This window comes from Saccopteryx bilineata, chromosome 10 (genome assembly GCF_036850765.1).
Source record: "Saccopteryx bilineata isolate mSacBil1 chromosome 10, mSacBil1_pri_phased_curated, whole genome shotgun sequence".
Classification (NCBI taxonomy): Eukaryota; Metazoa; Chordata; class Mammalia; order Chiroptera; family Emballonuridae; genus Saccopteryx; species Saccopteryx bilineata.
In genome coordinates, this window is record NC_089499.1 from 3575830 (window position 1) to 3600132 (window position 24303).

Below are 24303 nucleotides of genomic sequence, written 5' to 3' on the forward strand. Positions count from 1 at the left end.
AGTCTTCATTTCCAACAAGAACGTCTGCGTGTCCACCTGTGTGCTCAGCCCTCTCTGCTGGGCTCTGTCGCATGCTGGCCCTCAGAAAGTCTTCATTTCCAAAGAGTTTGTGGCCATCATCCCTCCCTATGGGAACAACACCAAGAGTCACGCTTCTGGGACAGGGCTGAACGTTTTCTGCTGAGGTGGTTTTCTGGGTAAATGTTCTCTGCCGACGGCTCCTCTCGAAGGCGGCAGCGAGGAGCGCGGAGGTGCGCAGGGGACCCGGGTGTGCGCGTGGGCCCCATCCTGAGATTCTGGACAGAAGAGTGCTTCCTTGATGAACGTCCTTCTGGATTCAAACCAGGAACGTTTTTAAGCGCGCATGACTTTCTTGTGATTGCCAGTTCCGCTCCGTTGTCCCTACACCTGCCCTCAGCTGAGCTTCGTTTTCCGGGGTCCCCGGCCCCGTCAGTTACCTGAACTGTGTCTTGTGATATACCTTGTTTGTTTCAGCCATCAACCGTGAAACACCCAGAGGCCGGGCTCTGCGTGAGGCACAGTGACCAGGAAGCCGAGTAAAACCTAACCTCGGACCTCGATCGTGAGCTGGGAGCGCGGGTCACCGCTGAGGGCACGGGAACAGGTAGCAGAGGAAGGAACGAGACCCGTCTGTCTCTGCAGCTGTCAGGCCAGGCCAGCGTGCCCGCCAGGCCCTCGGGGCGTGTGGGTGGTTGTCGGGCAGAACTGAGCCAGGATGCCCACGTCTGGAATATTCAAACCCAGCCTGCGCTGTAACCCTCCGTGGAGCTTTCTAAAACCACATCCATTCTCAGACCCTGCCCCGGACCTCTTTCCTCAAAACCTCCGTAAGACGTGAACGCCTGCGTTCTTAACAGCTGCCTGGATGAACGAACAGCTCTGTCTGTGCCGCCCGGCACGGAAGCGGCCGGCCACATCTGGCTATTTAAATGTCACAGAAGTAAACTGAAATAAAACGGTTAGATCATTTCTCACCCCCGCCAGCCCCATTTCACATCCTCGCGGGCACTGCCGATACGGGACATCTCTGTCTCCACGTAGAGTTGTCCTGGGCGCACAGGATGGTGGCACCGTGTCTCCTTTCCAAGGAGCCCACGTCTCTGCTCCCATGGACATGGGTCCTGCTTGAGAGAGGCCTGGGGGGTACCCGTCTGTCCTCTCCCCGTGGGATGGTAAACTCGGAAGGGCAGGGCCTGGGCTTTCCGGCCCGGGGACACAGTGAACGCCCAAATGAGTATCTGTTTAATTTCATGACATCGATCTAATTCAGCCAGGAGCCCTTTCACTGGACCTCGTCTGCATCTGGACTGAACCAGGTTTCATCCGGGTTGCAGGCGAGGAGCAGAGAGCAGGAGCTTCCTAATCCACAGCATCAGGGGTGGGTGGGGAGCAGAGACGTGCTAAGTTGCAAGCTTAATGCATTTATCTTTTTTTTTTTTCAAAAGAGAGGATGGCTTTTTAAAGGACAGGGTTGGCATCAGCAGAGATGTAGGAAGAGGCCCAGCAGGGCGAGGACTGTTTGCGAGCTGGAAGCGGGTGGCCATACCTGAGTGCCCGGCAAGCGCGTGTCCGTGGGTGGAGTCGGTTATCGCATTCACTTGTTGAGCGCCCGGGATGCCGACGGCAGCCCCGCGTCTACCCTGATGACCCCGTGTGAGCGAGACAGAAACGGGGCCCCCGCACTCCCAGACGGACTCTGTCCTGGCAGGTTGGCGGGGGCCCTCTCTCACTACCAGACAGTCGGATGGAAGAGGACGTGGCTCGCGCTCTGGCCCCAGGAGTGGGGACTCACACGGCACTTCCTCCATTGCTGCCTCCCTGACCTCGGCCCAGCCCATTAATGTGCCCGAGTCTCCGTGGCTTCACCTATGAAAACAGGGGGACGTCCTGGCCCCCACCCCACAGGGCTGTGAGCTTTGAATGAAAGGTTCTGTAAAGTGCTGAGTGTGGTGCTGTCCCCCAGGGAGAGTGAGTGGGCATTCGTGAGCACTGACCGCTCCTGTGCCTAATGACGACCCTGCCCGAACAGCCCTGCCGTGGACGTGGACGCGGACATCAGAGGTCAGAGACGGGCAGTGTCTAAAAGGCTAGGAAGTGCTCGTCGTTGGGGAAGGATGCTTTCTGTCTTTTCCAGGCTAACGATCTAATTCCCTTTGCTCACTGTTGACCTCTCTGCACCCAGAGTAACGAAGATCAGCATATTAAATGGATTGGTAAATGCCCATCTCTTGTTTTATCATTATTTTTTCTTTGTTTGCTGAAGGATCTGTTTAGATCCCAGACGGTTAGGAACGGAAAGGCTCTGGGTGTCTGTCGTTCACCCTCTTGCAGCCTAGAAGGGAACACACTCTTTAGCCCAATGTTGCAAAGGATCATTCTCGACAGAAGCTTCCCGTTACACTGAAGAGCTGAAATCCTCAGTAAGCAGCACGTAGAGATTTCATGAGAGTTCTCTTCCCAAAATAAATGCATGACTTTTCCCCTTACGTCCAAAAATGACTGAGCCTTTGGAAATACACTCTGGAGATGAGCTGGGCAGGGGCTGACCCTTCAGGGCCGTTGTGGGAGACTGGAGGGGGGGTGTAGCAGGGTGGGGCTTTTCTGCACTCCGCCCATCCTCTGGGCTGAGGGAGAAGGGTGCGGGTGGTTCTGCCTGAGTGTCGTGTCAAAGTAAAATGAAGTCAGCGTCTGGGGACCGACCCGATTCTCCTGCAAGACGCAATGAAGCCACACGGTGGACGTAACAGATCCCTGCGCCTTTGCTTTAAAACCTGTCTAATTTTCTAGAACTGCTTTCTATCCCTGCCCGAGAGGCAGAGGCTGTCTCAGTGGCGCCCGAGCTGTCTGGCACACAGCCGGGCCGTTCTAGACCCTCCCTGTGGTGTGCAGAGACCCGGCCGTGGAGAGGAAGTGGAACTGCCTTCCAAAGCCCCACGTGCTCCCTGCCGGCCGATCTGGACGGCACTCCTGGCACTTCCGGGACGGCGCGCTCATCCGGTTCGAAACCAGGGGCTCTGTGGGATGTTCACGCAGCGTGTGGGCGGGACATAGGGCGGGGCTTCGGAGCTGCGCTGTGTGGTTAGAGTCCTGCTCCATCACTCCCAACGTGTGCATCCTGGGCAAGTCCCTCTCTCTAAGCATCGTTTCCCTCACCGGGAAGAGAGACAATGATACTGCTTACCCCATAGGGACACTGTGTGTGAAAGATCAAACCCCAAATAAGGACTGGGTCAGGAAGGAAGGAAGGAGATAGGGAGGGAGGGGAAGGGGGAGGGGAGGGGAGGGGGAAAAGGAAGGAAGGAAGGAGATAGGGAGGGAGGGGAAGGGGGAGGGGAGGGGAGGGGGAAAAGGAAGGAAGGAAGGAGATAGGGAGGGAGGGGGAGGGGAGGGAGGGGAGGGGAGGGGGAAAAGGAAGGAAGGAAGGAGATAGGGAGGGAGGGGGGAGGGGAGGGAGGGGAGGGGGAAAAGGAAGGAAGGAAGGAGATAGGGAGGGAGGGGGAGGGGAGGGAGGGGAGGGGGAAAAGGAAGGAAGGAAGGAGATAGGGAGGGAGGGGAAGGGGGAGGGGAGAGGAGGGGAGGGGAGGGGGAAAAGGAAGGAAGGAAGGAGATAGGGAGGGAGGGGAAGGGGGAGGGGAGAGGAGGGGAGGGGAGGGGGAAAAGGAAGGAAGGAAGGAGATAGGGAGGAAGGGGGAGGGGAGGGAGGGGAGGGGGAAAAGGAAGGAAGGAAGGAGATAGGGAGGGAGGGAGGGGGAGGGGAGAGGAGGGGAGGGGGAAAAGGAAGGAAAGGAGGAGGGAGGTAGGGAGGAACCTGTTCTGGGTAATTTTCAGGAAATACGTTTATTTCCCTGTTGGAAGGGTAATATTAAATTATCTTGTCAGCATCTGGCCAATTTTCTACGTTGCGCTCGCCACAGGAAACTTTCAGTTGTTGAGCGTCTACTCGGTACCAGGCGCTCAAGACGCTCTTGCTCACTGAACCCTCACACACCAGCACAAGCAAGTCTGTAACCCCCCTGTCTAACTCCAGGGCACCAGCACCCAGAGGGGCAGAGGTGGGTCCGCCTGCGGACGCAGTTCTGTCTGCCTCTTAAGACCATGCCTTTCTTTTTAAGAAGATAAAATCCCAAACACAGTTTCTCTTAAAAAGCCAGGAAGCCAGGACTGAGTGTAATACTCCCCATCGTAAGGACTGCTGCTTACATGGGTCCTTTAAGAGCAGAAACCCAGAGAAGAAGCGAGCACCCAACACCTAAAATCCTGGAGCTGGAGCAGCCCCAAGGCATCACCGAGATTTGCCCGACCTGGTTCCTTACGGGCAGGGAAGACAGCCAGTGTGACCCGAGTTGGAGGTCAAACCAGACCTAAGGACTTGGGTCACCTAACCCTTGGCCCAGGGCTCAGGCATATGGTCCACACTGCTCCCAAACACCATCCAGCCGGGCAGAATGGAGGGCTAGGGACCATGGACCTCTGTCCTCAACTCACGGTCACATCTGAGATCTCAGACAGGTGGTGGTTTCTCCGTGAAAAATAGGGACAATCGTGCTTTACGCACGTGGAAGTCCATCACTCTAGTGGTAACTACAGAGTAAGCTTTGGATGCAAGTGAGTTCACTAGTAAAGTTAGCTATACAGTGGTACCTTGAGATACGAACAGACCAACATACGAATTTTTTAAGATACGAGCTGCGACTCGGTCTGTATATTTGTTCAAGATCCGAGCGAAATTCTGAGATACGAGTCATGATTCGGAAGGCTGCCACTAGTTAGCGCATTGGCACATGGGTCCGGTATCGGTAGTTTGATATACGAGTTGACTGACTTACGAGCTTGGTTATAGAAGGAGGGAGGGAGGGAGGGAGGGAGGGAAGGAGGGAGGGAGGGAGGGAGGGAGGGAGGGAGGGAGGGAGGGAAGAGAAGGAAAGGAGGGAGGGGAGGGAGGGAGGGAGGAAGGGAAGAGAAGGAAAGGAGGGAGGGAGGGAAGAACCTGTTCTGGGTAATTTTCAGGAAATATGTTCATTTCCTTGTTGGAAGGGTAATATTAAATTATGTTGTCAGCATCTGGCCAATTTTCTATGTTGCACTCGCCATGGGAAACTTTCAGTTGTTGAGCGTCTACTCGGTACCAGGTGAGATATATCTCTCTCAAGGTATCACTGTACTCATATTCTCATTATACCACGAGACCTCTATTTTAAATGCCCACTTCCAATGCCTGTTCACTTTTCAACCACACCTGACACTTGTTACATGTGAAGTCCTGTGCCTTCATAGAGTTTGCAACATGCCACCCATCCTCGAGTTAAGAGAAGTTTAATTCGTACATTTTACAGATGAACCGTGAGGCTCGGCCACGCTTCTCTAGAATAACAGATCAGCGATTACGATGTTCCGCCAAGTTAAAAAAAAACAACAAACATGTTTAGATAACTTGACTTTTTTTTTTTTTTTTTTTTGGAAGAAGTTGGCCACCTGCATGATTGCTTGAGCGGTCCACCCCGTCCTGGATTTCCTAAGCAAAGGTCAAGAAGGTGCAGGGGCTTGAATGAGCCGCCGCCCCCTCCCTAGATGGAACGGTGTTTTCCTGGGCTTCTGACCATCGTCACTGAGTAGTGGAACGCTAGAGGCCAGAGCCTTTCAGAGACGGTCAGGCCCTGCCCTGCTATCCCCAGACGGAGGGAGGCCGGGTGGGGCTCTGGGAGGAACCCTGTGCTTGGGGAGCAGGAACGGGTCCAGCCTGGCCCCCCCGCCCCCCCCCCCCAAGCGAGCACAGCTCGCTGAGGTGCCCTCCGCTGGAAAACGCGAGTCCATGGTACCTGGGTCCGGGCCACCTCTGGTGTTTGTCCTGTTTCTCGGGGAAACAAGCGCCCTGGCCTTTGATCACTTGAAGCCAAATGAGAACGAGAAGGAGCTTGTTGCTCCCGGCTCCTCCGCGGCACCCTTCCCCCCGGGCCACCGACGAGGACGTGGGTCGTGCCCGCCGGCTCTGTCTGGGCTTTGACTTTCCATCTTTCCTCTTTTCCAATTTCCCTTGGTAATTCTTCCGCCCGTCCGGCCCGGCCCCGCCCTGTGTATGGTACCGGGCCTGGCCCGCCCACCAGCAGGGGCTCTCAGAGCTGAGAGGACGGTGAGCCCAGCTCTTACGCTCGCTGGGCTTGGAGACCAGGGCGGCACCGCTGGGCTTCTCCCACAGACGGGGGCCGAGGCTGCACCTCGGGGAGCTGGCCCAGACCAGGGAGGGGCGGGGGGTCATCAAAGGGTCATCTATCTATCACCCTCTTCTCCATTGGCTAGTGCACCTAACACCACCCATTTCTGAGACTTGGTCAATGAATAATGGTAACAAATCCAAGAACAACAAATCCAAGGAGAAGAAAATCAAATTATGGAAAGGACACTCAATTTTTTTCTCTGGGAACCAGAAAAACCAACGTAGACCCTGAAAGGGGTCAGCTCAGGACAGGGTCAGGGACTTCAGATTTCATTTTGTTCCTCCGCCAGTTCCCCGGGTCACCTCCGGGGGTGAGGGGGGGGGGGCTCTCAGGTTCTGCCTCTCTTTAAAAGTAGGTCTTCCGAAAGAAAGGAATGTGGAATGAATTTTTGTCGATATAATGCTCTTTAAAAAGCACTAGTGAGGTTGCGCGGTGGATAAAGCATCGACCTGGCACACCAGAGGTCACGAGTTCGAACCCGGACAGGGCATGTACAAGAAACAGAACAACTAAGTGAAACCACGAGTTCATGCTTCTCTCTCTCTCTCTCTCCCCCCCCTCTCTCGCTCACTCTAAGGAAAAATTAAATAATAAGTAAACAAATAAATGAAAGCACCAGAGACGTTTTCTGCAGAGCAGAGATCACACCTTAATAACCCTGTGCTTCTAATGACCGGTGTTTCCATACGGGCTGTTTGCCAATAATATCTTACAATATCTGTCTAATCGTCTATGTAGCCGACACTCCCATGAGCTCGTAAGCAACATGGGTGACATGATTATGACTGTTCTTCTATAATGCAGACATTGCAGACTGGCCCCAAGCCATGAAAAGCCTTGGGAAGTGGGTGGCTTTTGTTTGTCTGGCTCAGGTGAACATTTTGGATAGCTTTTGGAGCGCATGCACATGCCAGCCTCTTACACGAACAACTGTGGTAGACTCCACCGGCCTCACCTGCGCAACCCTTGAAGGAGATGGAGTCTGAGATCGTCAGACAAATCAAACTCCATGCCTCCATAACGTTTTAAAAATGGTTGGAGGGAAGAAAGGAAGGGGGTGGGACAAAGAGTCACCTCATTGAAATGGCTAGAAGTCTAGTTTTTCTTTTTTCTTTTTCTATTCAGTGAGAGGAGGGGAGGCAAAGACAGACTCCCATGTGCCCTGAATGGGATCCACCTGCAAAGCCCACTAGGGGGCGATTAGCTGCCCATCTGAGGCGTTCCTCCATTGCTCAGCAACTGAGCTCTTCTTAGCACCTGAGGCAGAGGCCATGGAGCCATCCTCAGCATCCAGGGCCAACTTGAGCCATGGCTGTGGGAGAGGGAGAGAGAGAGAGAAAAAGAGAGAGAGAGAGAGAGAGAGAGAGAGAGAGAGAGAGAGAGAGAAGGGAAAGGGGAGGGGTGAAGAAGCAGATGAGCATTTCTCCTGTGTGCCCTGACCAGGAATGGAACCTGGCACTTCCACACAGCAGGCCAACACTCTACCACTGAGCCAACCAGCCAGGGCCAAAGTCTAGTTTGTCAACACAACCGGAACTGGTTGGTAAGATGATTTCCTGGGGTCCCTGGTGGCCAGGGAAGCTATTGTTTGACCTTTCCTCTCAACCTCCTTATTCCAAGAGAACTAAAATAGGACACAGTTTCTAGTCACGCTCAAGGTCAGCCAGGAATTTTGAGGTGAAGCCCAAATTAAGCATCCCTGCCCTGGTGTCCTCCTTCTGCTGCTCGGCCCCCTGGGCCCTGCGTGCTGACGAATGACCCGGGCTCTCAGGGGCCGTTCTTTAGGCAGAAGAGCCCCCGCCAGCCCCGTGACGTCCTGGCCAGGGGACACACTTTCATGCTTCCCTAATGCGTTATGGAGCCCAGCACAACTCCTCGCCCCAGGCGCACCCTCCAACGGCCACCGCGGAGATGCTGCACAGGGCGTGTGGCGGTGGATAACGTGTGAGCAAGGAGCGTACGTCTGGCAAACGGTGGGAGGCAGAAATGTAAGACTCAGGGTCAGGACCCAGACAGAAGTCCAAGGGACTCAGGTCTTTAAAAATAGCCCGTGCTGATTCAGCGTGCCGGAGGCACCCACCAGGCCTCCCTGCCTCCCTTCCTCCCCGCGGGGAAGGACGGGGACCCTCCGCAGAGAAGCTCCCACGGTCCCTCTGGCTCTCCCCCTGCACTGGTCACCCGCATGCTTCGGGGACCTCCGGCCAGGCCTTTCCCACATTTGCAGCTGCTAATCCCATGAAAGATGCCCTGTGCTGATGCTAGCCCCCCCCCCCACTCCTTCCTGTCATCACAACATTCACTAAAGCCTTGGATCCAGTGGGAGACATCAAACCTGTCAGTAATCATCGCTGATGTCTATTGGGCTCGCTGCCAAAGCCTTACCTTTAGCATCTCGTTCTAATTCTCACCACCCTTGCAAAGCAGGGTTTATGATCTGCGCTTTCTAAAAAGAGAGAGAGAGAGAGAGAGAGAGAGAGAGAGGGAACTGAGCCTCAGACAGAAAGCGCAGATAAAGTGCTCAAGGTCACAGAACTGAATTTGAAACCAGGTGCCACACTCAACTCCACTCTCACCTCCAGTTTCAAAAAGCTTGCAGAGCTCGTCCAAGTCTGACAATAGCCGCTGGTCCCTGCGGCAGATGTCTGCCTGGCCTTCAGGCACGGGGGAGGTGGGTCCGTGGAGTGGGGTGTGGCCCCTCCCTGCTGAAGGAGAATTTCTATCCAGAGGATGCATTTTTCCAACTAGAAGGAAAGCTACCTAGAACAAACACCCCATTTCCCCATTCTTCAAGCCATTTTCAAAAAATAAAAAAATAAAAATAAATCAGCAAATGGGAATGTTGCGTTAGGCCTGGGTCTCTTTGGGGACCCGTAAAGATTTTTCTAAACATTGGGCACCCGGTGTGAATTTGACCACCAAGGAAAGTACATCAGAGCCCATGTCCTAAGAAGGCGTTTTCTTCATTTTGGGGGTGCGGGAGGGGGTCGGAATCTTAGTTCACTGCTGCGATGACAACAGTGTTGTTAATCTGATGACATTAATTTCCAACCCGGAGGTTTGTTTTTCATAATTGGATTGCCTGCACAGGGTTCCATTTAGCCGCAGGGCAACATTTGGCCCCTGGGTTTTTAACACTATGAATTCCAATAATAACTGGTTTGGAAATGTCATGGAAACAGTAAACAACAAAAATGATGACTTTCCCCAAACACCTGTCGTGCCCAAGGGGTCTTAAAGAGAGGAGTGCTTCTTCATCGCCTCCCAGGAGCCCCGCAAGGTGAGAGTAAAAATTTAATGGCAGACTTGATGAGCTTCCAGAGGTTTAAAATAAGTATTTGAGAGTTCACTCTGTGCTGGCCTCGTTCCCGGGTTCTGGGCGGAAAACTGTCACATGGGCTATTATATTAGGTTGTCATCATTTTCGTCTACGAAGTATGTATCATTAGCCTTCATTTGAGCGATGGAAACCGAGGCACCAAATTCACACGGTTTGTGTGACAGGCCTCATCAGTGAAGACCTCGGAAGCTGAAATTGCGTCCCCTGATCCCACGAAACAGAAGTCTTCCCACCAGCGGATAGCTGTCTGGATCTCGCTATAACTGAAGTGGACATAGCCCCTGTCATTATGATTGCTTTTTTTTTTTTTTTTTGTCCTCCCAAAACCATGAGAACATAACGCAGAAAGTTCCTAGCCCGAAGTCCTACCAAATAACGTGATTTTGTTCCGCAAACGCCCCATCCGACCTGATTACGTGGGGACCCTGGAGGTCGGTGCCAAGTCCACTGATGGTGATGACCAGGCAGTCCATGTCCTTTGGAATTTGATATTCGGAGCAGAGTGTCCCAAATATATCATCTTGTTGGGACAAATCTGAATACATCATTATTGGTCAGCCTCTTTGAAGTGTGTCCCCTCGCCAATTCTGGGCTTTTAAAGACATGGTTTGCTGTTGGACGGACCGTCGCCTTTAAACGGCCAGACTTGTTTGTGATCTATCATTCCGGTAATTAGCGGGACACTTCCTTCTCACATCTGACTGACTCGGTCCAGTCAGCCCTGAGGAAAGGCAATACTGCATTTTTTTCCCCCTTCCATCTATGCCAGCCATTTTTTATTGGTTGCAGAATTTCAGATAATTTGTATGCGTACGATAAAAGTTGGACTGAATTATGATTTGCCTTTGTTAATTATGATTTAGAAAAATTAGATGTACCACCTTCCGTTCTTGAGTGGACAGCTCCATTGTGGTCAGTATAGTCGCATTCCGTACGACGGATCTCAGACTTCCTGTAAAACTGATTCTCTGCCCGCCCATTAAACACTCGCCCCCTTTCCTTCCGGCAGCTCTTGGCGATCGCCACCCTACTTTGTGTTTCCACGATTCTGACTACTTTAGCTGCTTCATATGAATGGAAGCAGACAGTGTTTGTCCTCTCGTCTAAGTCCTTGACTGGCTTATTTCCCGTGTAGAGTGTCCTTGTCATAGCCGTGGCAGGAGTTCCCTCTTTTTGAAGGCTGCATAATATTCCTTTTTTTTTTTAATATGCCATGTTTTCTATTCCCATGTATCTATGGATGGACATACAGTTTGCTGCTATCTCTCGGCTCTTGTGAATAACGCTGCAAATGAGCATTGGTGTGGAGAGAGCTCTTTGAATTCCTGCTTTGAATTCTCTTGGATATACACCCAGAAGTGGGATTGCTGGATCACACAACAATTCTGGTTTTAATTTCTGAGGAACCTCCATCCTGTTTTCCATAAGGAATGCACCCACTTTACATTTTCACTAACAGTGCACAAGTGTTCCAGTTTTTCCACTCCGGCACCAATGCTTCTCAGCTTCTGTTCCCTTGACGGTGGCCATTTTCATGCGTGTGAGGTGATATCTCACGGTGGTTTTGATTTGTAGCTCTTTCACAATTAGTGATATTGAGCATCTTTTCATGAGCTTATTGGCCATTTGTGTCGCTTCTTTATAGAGAATGGTCTGTTCAAATCCCTGACCGATTTTTAATTGGATTATGGGGGGGGGGGTTCTTCATCAGGTTGTAGTTGTCTTAGCATTGCAGGAGTTCCTTATATATTCCGGACATCAACCCGCTATCAGAGATACGATTTGCAAATAACTTCTCCCACTCTGCAGACTGTCCTTGCACGCTGTTGGTTGTTTCCTGTGATCTGCAGAGCATCTTAAGTTTGATTTAGTCCCACTGGGGATCTGTGTTTGGTATCGTATCTAAGAAATTGCTACCAAATCCAGTGGTCTGAAGCTTTCCCCGTTTGTTTTCTTCTAGGAGTCTTCTAGTTTTAGGTCTCACATTTAGGTCTTTACTCCATTCTGAGTTCATTTTTGCATACAGTGTAGGATAAGCGTCTCACTCCCTTCTTGTGCATGTGAAATCCGCCGCCGTTTGCGGAAGAGATTATCTTTTCCTCGTTATGTAGGCGTGCCACCTTTGTCAAAGATCATGAGATCTTGTACAGAGAGTGCATTTCTGGGCTCTCTCTTCCACTCGTCTGTCTGTCTTTATGCAAGTACCACACCGTCTTGATTACAGTTGCTTTGTTTATGTTTTGAAGTGTGAGGTCTTGAACACTGTTCTTTTTCAAGATTGCTTTGGCTCTTTGGGGTCCCTTGAGATTCCAACTGAATTTTAAGATTTTTTTTTCCCCTTGCCACTGAGATTTTAATAAGAGATTGCATGGAATCTATAGGTCACTTTGGGTACTGTGGACATTTTAACAGTATTCAGTCTGATGATCCATGAACATGGGGTGTCTTTTCATTTAGTTGCCTATTTTCTTCTAGCGTTGTTCTGTCGTGTTCAGTGCACAAATCTTTTGCCTCCTTGGTTAGGTTTATTCTTAAATATTTTATTCTCCTTGCTGCTATTGTGAGTTGGATTATTTTCTTAGCCTCCTTTTTGGACTGGCCATTGTGAGGGTACAGAAACACAACTGATTTTTATGTGCTTGTGTTGTATCCTGAAACTTTGCTGAAATTATTTGTTTGTTTTAACATGGGGGTGGTGAGGGGCAACATTAGGGTTTTCTAAAATGAGATCATACCATCTACAGACAATGTAACTTCTTCCTCTCCAACTTAGAAACCATTTATTTCTTTTTCTTACCTAATTGCTCTGTCTAGGACTTCCAGTGCTAAGTTGAATAGAAGTGGCTAGAGTAAGGCTTCCTTATTTATATTGTTGCTGATCTTAGTGGGAAAGCTTACACTCTTTCAACAACAAATGATTTTTAGCTGCGGACTTTTTGTATGTGGCTTTTATTATGTCGGGGCAGTTTCCTCCCCCCCCCCACTTTGCTGAGTGTGTTTATCACGAATGGGTGTTAACTTCTGTCCCATGCATTTTCTGTATCAGGGAGACTGGCCTGTAGTTTTCCTCTCTTGTGTGATCAAGGATTAACTTTTAAACACTGTTAGTGAATAGCTCCTGAAACAGGCCTATACATGTTAAATGTATAAAATGGTTTAAGAATTACATGAAGCTTTGTTCTATGTACAATGTCACATGCAAAAGTTAGGCTAGGGAAATATGCTGGATAGAATTCAGAGCGGTGCACAAATGGAAACATCTTAAACACCTCCTTGTGTGTTAAGAAAGCTTCATTCTCTGTCCTCAGAGGAGCCAGCTGCAGGTGAGGGAGAGGAAAGTGTCCTCCCCTGTGTTTGGTAGGATGTCTGACATTCTGGGCTTGTGTGGTTGGTTGGTTTGCTTGCTTGCCCATTTGAAGGGGTGCATTTATGTGTCAGAGAGAAAGCTGAATACTCTAACACAATGACCTCAAATCATATAATTTAAACTAATACTGTCATTACTCATGATAGCATTCAAAGTATAGCCCGCTTAAGCAAGATTTTGCAATCGTTGAAATGCTGTGCCGGAGTCAGGACAAGTAGGCTTGTTCTCTGGGTTTTCTGTTTTGAATTAAGATTAAGAAAATAACCCATGGCGGAAATTTTTTTTTTTTAGCTGAACTTGGAGAATGTGGTCGTTGCACCTGGTTTAGGGTTCCTTTTACCGGAAAGAAAAAGAATGGAATAAATTCATGGGGAGTGATAATATTCAGAGTATCTTATTCTGTGAAGTCTGCTTTCATTTTACAGGATTTTCCATAAAAGTCAGAATCAGGTAGTTCCATCACATCCATGTGTTTTGCGCATACGTCATCTATGACAAAGTAACCAGATCCGCGGGGCGGGGGGGGGGGACCGGTCTGCTCCCTCCTCAGAGAGAGCAAAAAGCATTCTGCAGTCCCCTCTTCCCCCTCCCTTACCCCCACCTCACCGGTTCGGCATTGCATGGTCGACTTTTTGTGTCATTCTCTCATTAGACCAGTAATCTGGTTTTGCCTATTTTGTAACACAACAAAGACAGAAACTTCAGGACTTTTCCTTCTTTCTACTAAAAGATGACCAACGTGGAACTTTTAGGACTGGCTCCTTGTCTCACTAGGCTTCATGGTCAAGCACAAGGAGAACCACATACATTTTGCAAAGTAAAAAGGAAACAGCCGCTGATGGGAAGAGAGAGCTCGAACAGCAGGCGTCAGGCACAGTAAGGACTCTACCCGATTGAACCCTCCCAGTGAGCTGACGAGGGCAGAGCACACTCAGTCACTGAAGGTCCGTCAGTGTTCACGCAGAAGTCATGAGGGGAAGTCACATGAGGGGAAGTCACATGAGGGGAAGTCCATGAGGGGAAGTCACATGAGGGGAAGTCCATGAGGGGAAGTCACATGAGGGGAAGTCACATGAGGGGAAGTCCATGAGGGGAAGACACATGAGGGGAAGTCCATGAGGGGAAGTCACATGAGGGGAAGTCCATGAGGGGAAGTCCATGAGGGGGAGTCACATGAGGGGAAGACACATGAGGGGAAGTCCATGAGGGGAAGTCACATGAGGGGAAGTCCATGAGGGGGAGTCACATGAGGGGAAGTCCATGAGGGGGAATCACATGAGGGGAAGTCCGTGAGGGGAAGTCACATGAGGGGAAGTCACATGAGGGGAAGTCACATGAGGGGGAGTCACATGAGGGGAAGTCACATGAGGGGAAGTCACATGAGGGGAAGTCACATGAGGGGGAGTCACATGAGGGGAAGTCACATGAGGGGAAGTCACATGAGGGGAAGTCACATGAGGGGAAGTCACATGAGGGGAAGTCCATGAGGGGAAGTCACATGAGGGGAAGTCCATGAGGGGAAGTCACATGAGGGGAAGTCACATGAGGGGAAGTCCATGAGGGGAAGTCACATGAGGGGAAGTCACATGAGGGGAAGTCCATGAGGGGAAGACACATGAGGGGAAGTCCATGAGGGGAAGTCACATGAGGGGAAGTCCATGAGGGGGAGTCACATGAGGGGAAGTCCGTGAGGGGAAGTCACATGAGGGGAAGTCACATGAGGGGAAAGGGAAAACCCGACTGTCAGGACCTTAGCAAGTGCCCGCCCTTGGGAAGGCAGTACAGGCGCCGACCCCACAATGGCTCCACGCCTGATTGGAAGCGAAAGGACCAGAACCCGTGACCCGCGAATGCTTTCCTCACAAGCAGGCAGGCGGTGCCTCTCTGACCGCACAGGACCTCGTTCCCACTGCCGGCGGCCAAATAAACTCCAGTACCCCCAGCTGCCCACCGCTGACCTGTCCTCCGGCAGCCACCACTCAGCTAACACGGTGATAAGATGAATCCGGTTGACTTTTATGAGCACTTACCACTTGTCAGGCACCACACTAAGAGCCTTATGGGTTTCCTTTAACCCTTTGAGTAATATGAACGTCCATGTACGTCCTCATGCCTCCTGACCGTCCAGAGTACCATCGTACATGTATGTCTTTAAAAATGTGTACGGTAACATTTTTAAAAAAGGCAAATATATGTTCTTCTTCTTTCCATAAATTGGTTATCAAACAAACATGATTTTAAGTTAATAAAACTGGAACTGGCCTGACCTGTGGTGGCGCAGTGGATAAAGCGTCAACCTGGGAACACTGAAGTCGCCGGTTCAAAACCCTGGGCTTGCCTGGCCAACATATGAGAGTTGATGCTTTCTGCTCCTCTCCCTTCTCTCTCTCTCTCTCTCTCTCTCTCTCTGTGTGTGTGTGTATGTGTCTCTCTTTAAAAAAAACTGAATAAAGTTAAAAAAATAAAATATTTTAAAAAAAATGGAACTGGAACTAATTTCATATTTTTGGAAAAGAACTCACTCTCAGGGGTCAGCGAGCATGAAAATAACTCACTACTCAAAGGGTTAATTCTCTCCATAATTCCATGGGAGAGGGGCCCTCGTGGCCAACCCTATGCTGTAGTTTAAGACGCTGAGGCTTCCACAGGTGCAAAGACAAATCCAATACAGCCACGCCCCCACCCCACCCCCACCCCCGTTACTAAGCGGCCAGTGACGCTCCCGGGAGGTTGATGGGATTATCCATGTGATATTTGCGTACATACAAGCTTGTGTTTTGAATGAAGACCAGGGGTGAGGTGGACTGGAGCCCGTATCCTATTCTATTCAGTCAGAATGTAAGAGAAGCCGAAGTCCTCCTTCTCCGGCTGCATTAGACCCCTTTTCTGCGTGAGACTAATTGAGCTCGCGAAGCACTGGCTCAGCAGGTCCATGGATCACACCGCTTGGAGAAGCGAGATCTGCAGAACCAGTGACGTGTCTACGCAGAAACAACGATGAGCGAGCTTTGAGCCTTTAACACGCAAACTTTCATGTTTTGCTTTTCACCTTTCGCTTTTTTTTTTCTTTTGGTACCATAACGATAATGTAGTTTCTTAAGTCACTTTTGCTTATTTAAAAAATGATGTCTGGGTTTTTCGGAGTGTTCTCCTCTCCGTGTGTGTGTGTGTGTGTGTGTGTGTGTGTGTGTGGTGATTCTACCCAACACTGTAAGCAGTCCAGTTTTAACTGTGAACGTGGTAACCAGTTCAGTGTAGCAAGCAGAACACAGGGACAGCGCCCCGCAATCCAAAATTGTTATGTGGAACCCTCCGCTATTAGGTGCGCAGCTGATGATGCCTTTCCGCGTGGACCACGGAAAGGCTGCGGCGTAGGCGGTACCAGGAGCGAGCGTAACGTCTGTCCCGATCTGCTTTCCAGGCGCACCCGCAGACCGGACGTGGCGGAGGAGCTGGGGCCCGGCGCCACGGGCATGCCTGGGACCGTGGAGCGCAGCTGAAGGACTCCTGAGCGCGCCCCGCCCTCGGAAAACTCCAGAGCGCCCTCCCTTCGGACCCCGGGACGCTCCACAGCGCCACCGAGACTCGGCGTGGATGTTGGCAGTCCCCGCCTGCCGTCCCATGTGCCACCCCTGTTGCTAAGACCCGCGTGCGTGCGCGTGCGCGTGGCCCGGGCGCGAGCCGGCGGGGCGCGCCAGCATGGCTGGATCGAGCTTCGTTCTGGCAGCTTCGCGACTGGTGCTGGGCTTGCTGGTGGCTCCCTTCGCGGGCTCTGCCCTGCCGAACGGCGGCGAGTGCCCGCAACTCTGCGTGTGCGAGATCCGGCCCTGGTTCACCCCGCAGTCCACCTACCGGGAAGCCACCACCGTGGACTGCAACGACCTCCGCCTGACCAGGATCCCCGGCAACCTGTCCAGCGACACGCAGGTGCTCCTGCTGCAGAGCAACAGCATCGCCCGGACCGCGGACGAGCTGCAGCAGCTCTTCAACCTGACGGAGCTGGACTTCTCCCAGAACAACTTCACCACCATCAGGGAGGTGGGGCTGGCCAACCTGACCCAGCTCACCACGCTGCACCTGGAGGAGAACCAGATCACCGACATGACCGACTACTGCCTGCAGGACCTCAGCAACCTGCAGGAGCTCTACATCAACCACAACCAGATCAGCTCCATCTCGGCCAACGCCTTCTCGGGCTTGAAGAGCCTTCTCAGGCTCCACCTCAACTCCAACCGGCTGACAGTGATCGACAGCCGCTGGTTTGACTCCACGCCCAACCTGGAGATCCTCATGATCGGGGAGAACCCCGTGATCGGGATTCTGGATATGAACTTCAGGCCCCTGTCCAACTTGAGAAGCTTGGTTCTGGCGGGAATGTATCTCACCGACGTCCCGGGGAACGCCCTGGTGGGCTTGGACAGCCTCGAAAGCCTGTCTTTTTACGACAACAAGCTGGTCAGGGTCCCCCAGCTGGCCCTGCAGAAGGTCCCGAACTTGAAGTTCTTAGACCTCAACAAGAACCCTATCCACAGAATCCAGGAAGGGGACTTCCGGAACATGCTGCGACTGAAGGAGCTGGGGCTCAACAACATGGGCGAGCTCGTCTCCGTGGACCGCTACGCGCTCGACAACCTGCCCGAGCTCACCAAGCTGGAGGCCACCAACAACCCCAAGCTGTCCTACATCCACCGCCTGGCCTTCCGGAGCGTGCCCGCGCTGGAGAGCCTGATGCTGAACAACAACGCCCTGAACGCCGTCTACCAGAGGACGGTGCAGTCGCTGCCCAGCCTGCGGGAGATCAGCATCCACAGCAACCCGCTGCGCTGCGACTGCGTCATCCACTGGGTGAACTCCAACCAGACGAGCATCCGCTTCATGGAGCCGCTGTCCATGTTCTGCGCCATGCCCCCCGAGTACAGAGGGCAGCAGGTGAAGGAGGTTCTGATCCAGGACTCCGGCGGGCAGTGCCTCCCCATGATCGCCCACGACACGTTCCCAGCCTGTCTGAACGTGGATATCGGTGCCACGGTCCTCCTGGACTGTCGGGCCATGGCCGAGCCGGAACCCGAAATTTACTGGGTCACGCCCCTTGGCAATAAGATAACCGTGGAAACGCTTTCCGACCGATACAAGCTGAGCGGCGAGGGCACCTTGGAAATAGCGAGCATACGAACGGAAGATTCGGGGAGGTACACCTGTGTGGCCCAGAACGTCGAAGGGGCAGACACGCGCGTGGTGACCATCAAGGTTAACGGCACCCTCCTGGACGGCGCCCAGCTGCTGAAGATATACGTCAAGCAGACGGAATCTCACTCCATCTTAGTGTCCTGGAAAGTCAACCCCAACGTCATGACGTCCAACTTGAAATGGTCGTCGGCCACCATGAAGATCGACAACCCCCACATCACGTACACCGCCAGGGTCCCCGTGGATGTCCACGAGTACAACCTCACGCACCTGCAGCCTTCCACGGACTACGAGGTGTGCCTCACCGTGTCCAGCGTCCACCAGCAGACTCAGAGGTCGTGCGTCAACGTCACGACCAAGAACGCGGCCTTTGCCCTGGACCTCTCGGACCGGGACACGAGCACCGCCCTCGCGGCCGTCATGGGGTCCATGTTCGCCGTCGTCAGCCTGGCCTCCGTCGCCGTCTACATCGCCAAGAGGTTCAAGAGGAAGAACTACCACCACTCCTTAAAGAAGTACATGCAGAAGACCTCCTCCATCCCCCTGAACGAGCTGTACCCACCGCTCATTAACCTCTGGGACGGGGACGGCGACAGGGACAAGGACGGCTCCGCGGACACCAAGCCGACCCAGGTGGACACATCCAGAAGCTACTACATGTGGTGACTCCGTGGGCGCGCCGCGCTTCTGGGAGCAAGGAGCACAGAAGCTTGTTTCTTCCGCAAAAGGAGCAAGCTGACGACTTTTGTATTTCTGACTTGGCGAGTTTGTGGCAGCGTGGAGATGGGTGGATATTTCAATTTATTTTATTATCATTATTTTTCTTCGCATAGCGTATCGCAAGCGTGTTGACACGGCTGGCAGCGTCCCTGGGCTTCCGCTGCGTGTTTGGTTTTATTTTTATTCTTATCGTTATGACGATCATTATTATATTATATTATTATTATTGTTGTTATTATTATTATTATTATTTTGTTTTAGCTGTTGTGCTAAACTCAGTAACACGGTCCTAATGACTATGCTCGCTAAATCGATCAACGACAGGTTGGGGTTTCCCTGCGCCTTGACCAGTAGCACGGTGCCCCTCCTTCCAAAGCCATCCAATAGGAAGCACCATGTCCTCCAAAAACCTGGTGACACACAGTGAGTGGCGAACCGGCGTGGAACCTTCCTCAGCGATCTGGTCGATGGACTTGCAGCTCAGGAAGCCGAGGCTAGACTCCTTACCTTCCTCGAATGACGTTAATGGACTGTCCTGTGACATTGTATCAACTGAGCTGAATGTTTGCCTTTGAACAAGGACTGTTTGTTTGTTTGTTTGTTATAGTTAAAAAGGCTTAGAACAAGCTTAACAGGCAATAGACATCCTTGTATATCAGATTTTCTAATGTAACAAGCAACACATTCATTGGTACCTTAATTCTTTTTATCTTTAGTGGACACTTTTAAAAGAAGAGACAATAATTTTGTTGTGTTGAGCTCACCAACCGTGTGGTGTAGAATGAAGGCAGAACTACAATAAATTAGTTTTGTTCTGATTTTTTTTAGAACACTTGCAGTAACGTATCGTCTCTATTTCTTGCTCTCCTGGCCTGTGGCGACATGTTTCACAGCCCCTAAAACCTACCAGAATAAATCTGCTACAGTGTGATGCTTTTAACAACGAGGACCTAAGGAGTTCTGAATTCTTTTGTAGCGGAAGAAATACCTATTGTAATGAAGATGTCTATATTTTAAGTATTATTGACCAGACCACATGGAGAGAAAAGTTCATAGGAAGAAAAAAAAAAAAAAGGTGTATTACCGTATCCTATGCCTAACTACACATGGTGAAAAAAGAAGAGACATATTATTCCTTCTCTATACGGGTTATGTAAAAAAATCTGTTAAAATTTTTAGTAGCAGTATCCACACTCTCCATCCAAGTCTAGAACACAGAGGTAGGTAGTAATCCAAGCGTGTGACATGTTATTCCTTGTCCAACAGCCGTCTGCCTGCTCAGACCGCCCCTGCCCCCGTTAGTCCGCCTGTGTGTGTGCAGAGACCTACCGGACAGGCCAGCGACGGGCAGAAGACAGAATGGCTTCTGCACAGCGGGATAAGCTGTGGAGACCCTTTTCTGCAGAAGTAGGCGTTTCCTGGGAAATGCGTGGGTGAGATTCGGAACAGAGGGAGGTAGACTTAGTGAGGAGGCCAGTTCCACAGGGGATCGGGGCTGCATTTCACGGTGTCGTCAGAAGAGAAAGGACTCATTCGAAGCGCGGTCGGTGGAGCAGAGAAGTCACGTAAGGCTGTTCCAGATGGCACCTGCCGCCAGGGACGCCATCACCGCAGGGACGATGAGGTCGTCAGGAGCTAGTGGAGCGGGGCAAGGGACGGAGGTGGCCCAGGGGGTGCGGTGAGGCCGGCTGCAGGGTGTCCATCTTTGTTCAAGTCCTGCCTCAGGGGTCCCCGAGAAAGGCCAGCAGACCGCCAGGTCCCTGCCTGTTTCTAAGGGAAGAGAAGGCTTGCAAATGCCAAGCAGGTGAGTGGCCACAGAGAGACCCCGAGGAGCTGAGCTCGAAGCATCTCTTCCCGTAGCTGCCTTCGGCTGGACAGGGGGCCCCGGCCCCGCAGGACCATGGTCGGTGCCGTAGACCCTCCCCCTGTTGGGGACACTGTCCTCCGCCCACCGCAGGGGTCCGGCAGCCGGCCACTCTTCTGGGCCAGCTCACGTCTCAACAAGCTCAGCGGACCCTGCTTCCAAAAGGCACTCCGCCCTCAAGTGCCCGTTCGCTTTAGTCAGTTTGAGCACTGAGGTGGCCCGGAGGGTGAGGACGTAGCGGCCTCCCTGTGGGTACGGCGAGGGAGTAATACCACGTGGGCACGCAGGGAATTGGAGACATGTGGGTGCGACGTTGGGGGGGGGGGGGTTCCCACGGGGGTCCTTGTGCTCGGATATCTGCAGAGAGCAGGGGTCTGCCTCACCTGCTCCTGTGCTCGAGGTGAAGGGGGCGTGACCCTGAAGCATTCGGCCCAGACGCGGGGCGGGGGGGGGGGGGCGTCCTTTCGACCAGAAGTCACTGAGTTGAGCCTGGCCCATGATGGACTCTCGGCTACCAGGGGAATGAATGAAGGAAAACAACACTTCTCTCTGCTGGGTCTACAGTGAGCACCAGAAATCCAAGGGGCGTTGCCAACTACCTTCTGCCCGGCCAGTTTGGCAAGGGGGTGGGGGGTGGGGGGCAGAGGAAACATTTCTGCTAACTTCTTCTCCTCCAGTAAAATATTTCAGCTTATTTCCTCCTGTCTGTGCTCAGCGGCGTGGTCCTCAGTTGCGAGGAGGCCAGGATGAAGCCAGGCGGCATGGTGCCTGTGTCCCCAGCGAGCATCTCCTCAGCTGTGTTCGGTTTAACTTGGTAAGTTAGACAGCCGTCAGTGGGTCCACACCAAAGTAACTCCTGACGGACAGTGGGAGTACCTCTCCCCCCCCCATAAAGTGACCGTTATATAGGCCACTTTCTAATTTCAGGGCATATAGTGTATCTCTAAGCTGATGTTACGAGGTTTTTTTTGTTTGTTTGTTTTTTTGAGCAGTGTCTTAAAAACAGGCATTTCCAAATCTGCACATTTAATTGCTTCATGACAAATCACGCTCATGCCATGAATCCAAAAACACATGCCAGGTTTGATTGTCAATTTTTGTCATTTGTGATTTAAAAAAAAAAAAGGAATCATCACCTTTCTTCAAATAAACAGCCTCAACATCCATTATCTTCTACGCATGGGTTTAGTGTTTATTTATTCGGTCATTTACTGGTTTGCTAAGGACACCACCGTCAGTCCTGCGCCTGATGGATGCTTTCTAGCCCTGCATTTGTCTCTGCGGGCATTTTCTGTTCTCCATTACTGGTTGTTAACCAGCAAGAAAAAAACACTCTGAGTCTCTAACACTTGGCCGGGAAAATGTCTGCCGTTCTGTGCACTAGAAAGGGGAACGGAAAACTGCTCCCGGTGCATTCTCACTCCAGCTGGGGCACGCTGCCTCCACCTCGGTTCTTCCCCTCTGGCCCTGCTGCTTGCCAACAGGATTTTTCAGTCATTATTCCTGAGGGATTAGCCCGAGGAAGAATGCTTCCCTAAAGATGAGTGTGAGTGAGCATGCCCCAGAGCTCCAGAATGCTTCTGTCCCCCGGGCCCCCAGGAGTCCCTGCAGGCTGAGCTCACCAGGTGGGGGCACGACCTCCCTGCTTCCTCCCTGCACCTGCGTGCACACGGGTGCCAGCCTCCCGTCTGCACCCCCGCGTCGGGAACTTCAGGCAAGAATACGGAGATGACGAGGGGCCCATCGTTTTTAGTACTTGCTGGCCCGGCACTGGCTGGCCCAGGTTAACAGAACCAAACGGGCTTCCTGTAGAACTCAGGCGGGATGGTCCTGACGTAAAGTCCGTGGCATTTCTCACAGGTGTTTGACCACTGGTGCGTCTTAGGATGGATCCTGAGAAAGGGAGGAGTTAATTCAGTCCCCAACACGGTCCTGGTCCAATGGGTACTACACTTCCCGATCTACAGAGAACAAATCCAAGGCCGCTTAGCAGGGGTCATTTGCATGACACCGAGAGCTCCGTAGTGGGTGACCCCCGGGGCCCCTCCCGGCCAGGGTCCAGTCCCTCCAGCTGTGGAAGGGCAGAGGCTGGAGCTCACGGGTGGCACTCAGGGAAGGCAAAGGGGCACAAAGGACAGCTCGCAGGAGATGTCACCGGGGCTCTGAGGACACGTTTCCCTCTCCTCCCCTGCACAAGCATTACTGTGCCGGGCACGGGTGAGGCGCACGTCAAAACTGTCCACAGCGGGCGCCGGGCTGGCGCTGACCTTCAGGCCTCTCCTCGCTCACGTGCTCAGGAAGTGAAACAGTGGAGGAGGCGCCAGGCTCTCTGCCCTTCGCAGCGAACCACGGAAGGCGCGTGTGAAGTGAGTGACAAACTCGGTGCTCAGCCCCAGACGCGAAGAAGTGACGTCCGTGGCACTGGGAGGTGGCAAAGCTGTCTGTCCTCGGAGATGCCGGGAAGCCCACGGCATTACCAGCCGCCCCGCCCCGTGGTGTCAGGGACGCAGGACCTACTGCGAAGCAAAGCCAGCATCACACGTCACGCCGGGGGCTGGGGGCACGCCCCCCTTTCTGCCCAGACCTCCCTCTCCATCGACTAAGATTAAACTGACAAATTGGCGAAGTGCACGTCTGGGATTAAGTTGTATCTTATTTTATCAGTTTCCAAATGAGCGGCCTCACTAATATATAGAAACAGAGACGGTGGATGGTCCAGAAGGAAAGGGAAACCTTTTACCAGGTGACTTCTGAAGGCGTGAGGAGGGAAAGACACTTACTGTCGCTGATACTGTGACGGGTTTGCACAGTGACAGACGATGCCTAGAATTAGTGAGATGGTCACATTATAAGGTTTAGAAAATAAGGAATTGCTATGGTGAAACCCTGAAACAAACAAAACCAATATAACACTGTATATCATCTGTACTTAAATAAAATAATAAGGAAAGTTTTACCCTTTAAAAAAAAAAAAAATTTCACTCGACCAGGCTGTGGCGTAGTGGATAGAGCGTCAGACTGAATGCCCAGGTTCAAGACCCCAAAATCGCCAGCTTGAGCGCGGGCTCATCTGGTTTGAGCAAAGCTCACCAGCTTGGACCCAAGGTCGCTGGCTTGAGCAAGAGGTTACTCGGTCTGCTGAAGGCCCGCGGTCAAGGCACATATGAGAAAGCAATCGATGAACAACTAAGGTGTCGCAACAAAAAACTGATGGTTGATGCTTCTCATCTCTTCGTTCCTGTCTGTCTGTCCCTGTCTCTAAAATAAATAATAAATAAATAAATAAAAACATCTGTCTGCCCCCCCCCCAGCTGGGAGCTTCATAGGGATGGTCCCTCTTTAATCGCGTGGGAGGCGGGTCCTGCAGTCGCAAGAGGCCAGCAACTTGCCTGAAACCGCACAGCTGGTGAGAGGCGGGACGTCACCCGGGGTGTCCAGGACGAGCGTGGGTGGTTCTCAGTGACCGAATGGTCTGCAAGCTGAATCCGGATCGGAAGCCCGAAAGCACGTTGAGCGCTCAGCACAGGAGACACGCAGCCCAGGGCGGTGGCTCCCAGTGGGGCGCCCCAGAGCACGGGGTCAGCCACAGACCCAC

The 24303-nt window shown here is 52.2% G+C and overlaps 1 protein-coding gene across 1 annotated transcript in view; it reads left to right on the forward strand.

The window, feature by feature from the left end:
* The window catches only part of LRRN1 (leucine rich repeat neuronal 1), a 40846-nt gene extending 20966 nt beyond the window's left edge, over positions 1–19880 (forward strand). Inside the window, exon 2 of the mRNA XM_066245534.1 lies at positions 16359–19880. Within this exon, the coding sequence (XP_066101631.1) occupies positions 16637–18790 (2154 nt within the window). The 5' untranslated portion in view covers positions 16359–16636 and the 3' untranslated portion in view covers positions 18791–19880. The remainder of the gene's footprint in view (positions 1–16358) is intronic.
* The last annotated feature ends 4423 nt before the right edge of the window (positions 19881–24303 follow it).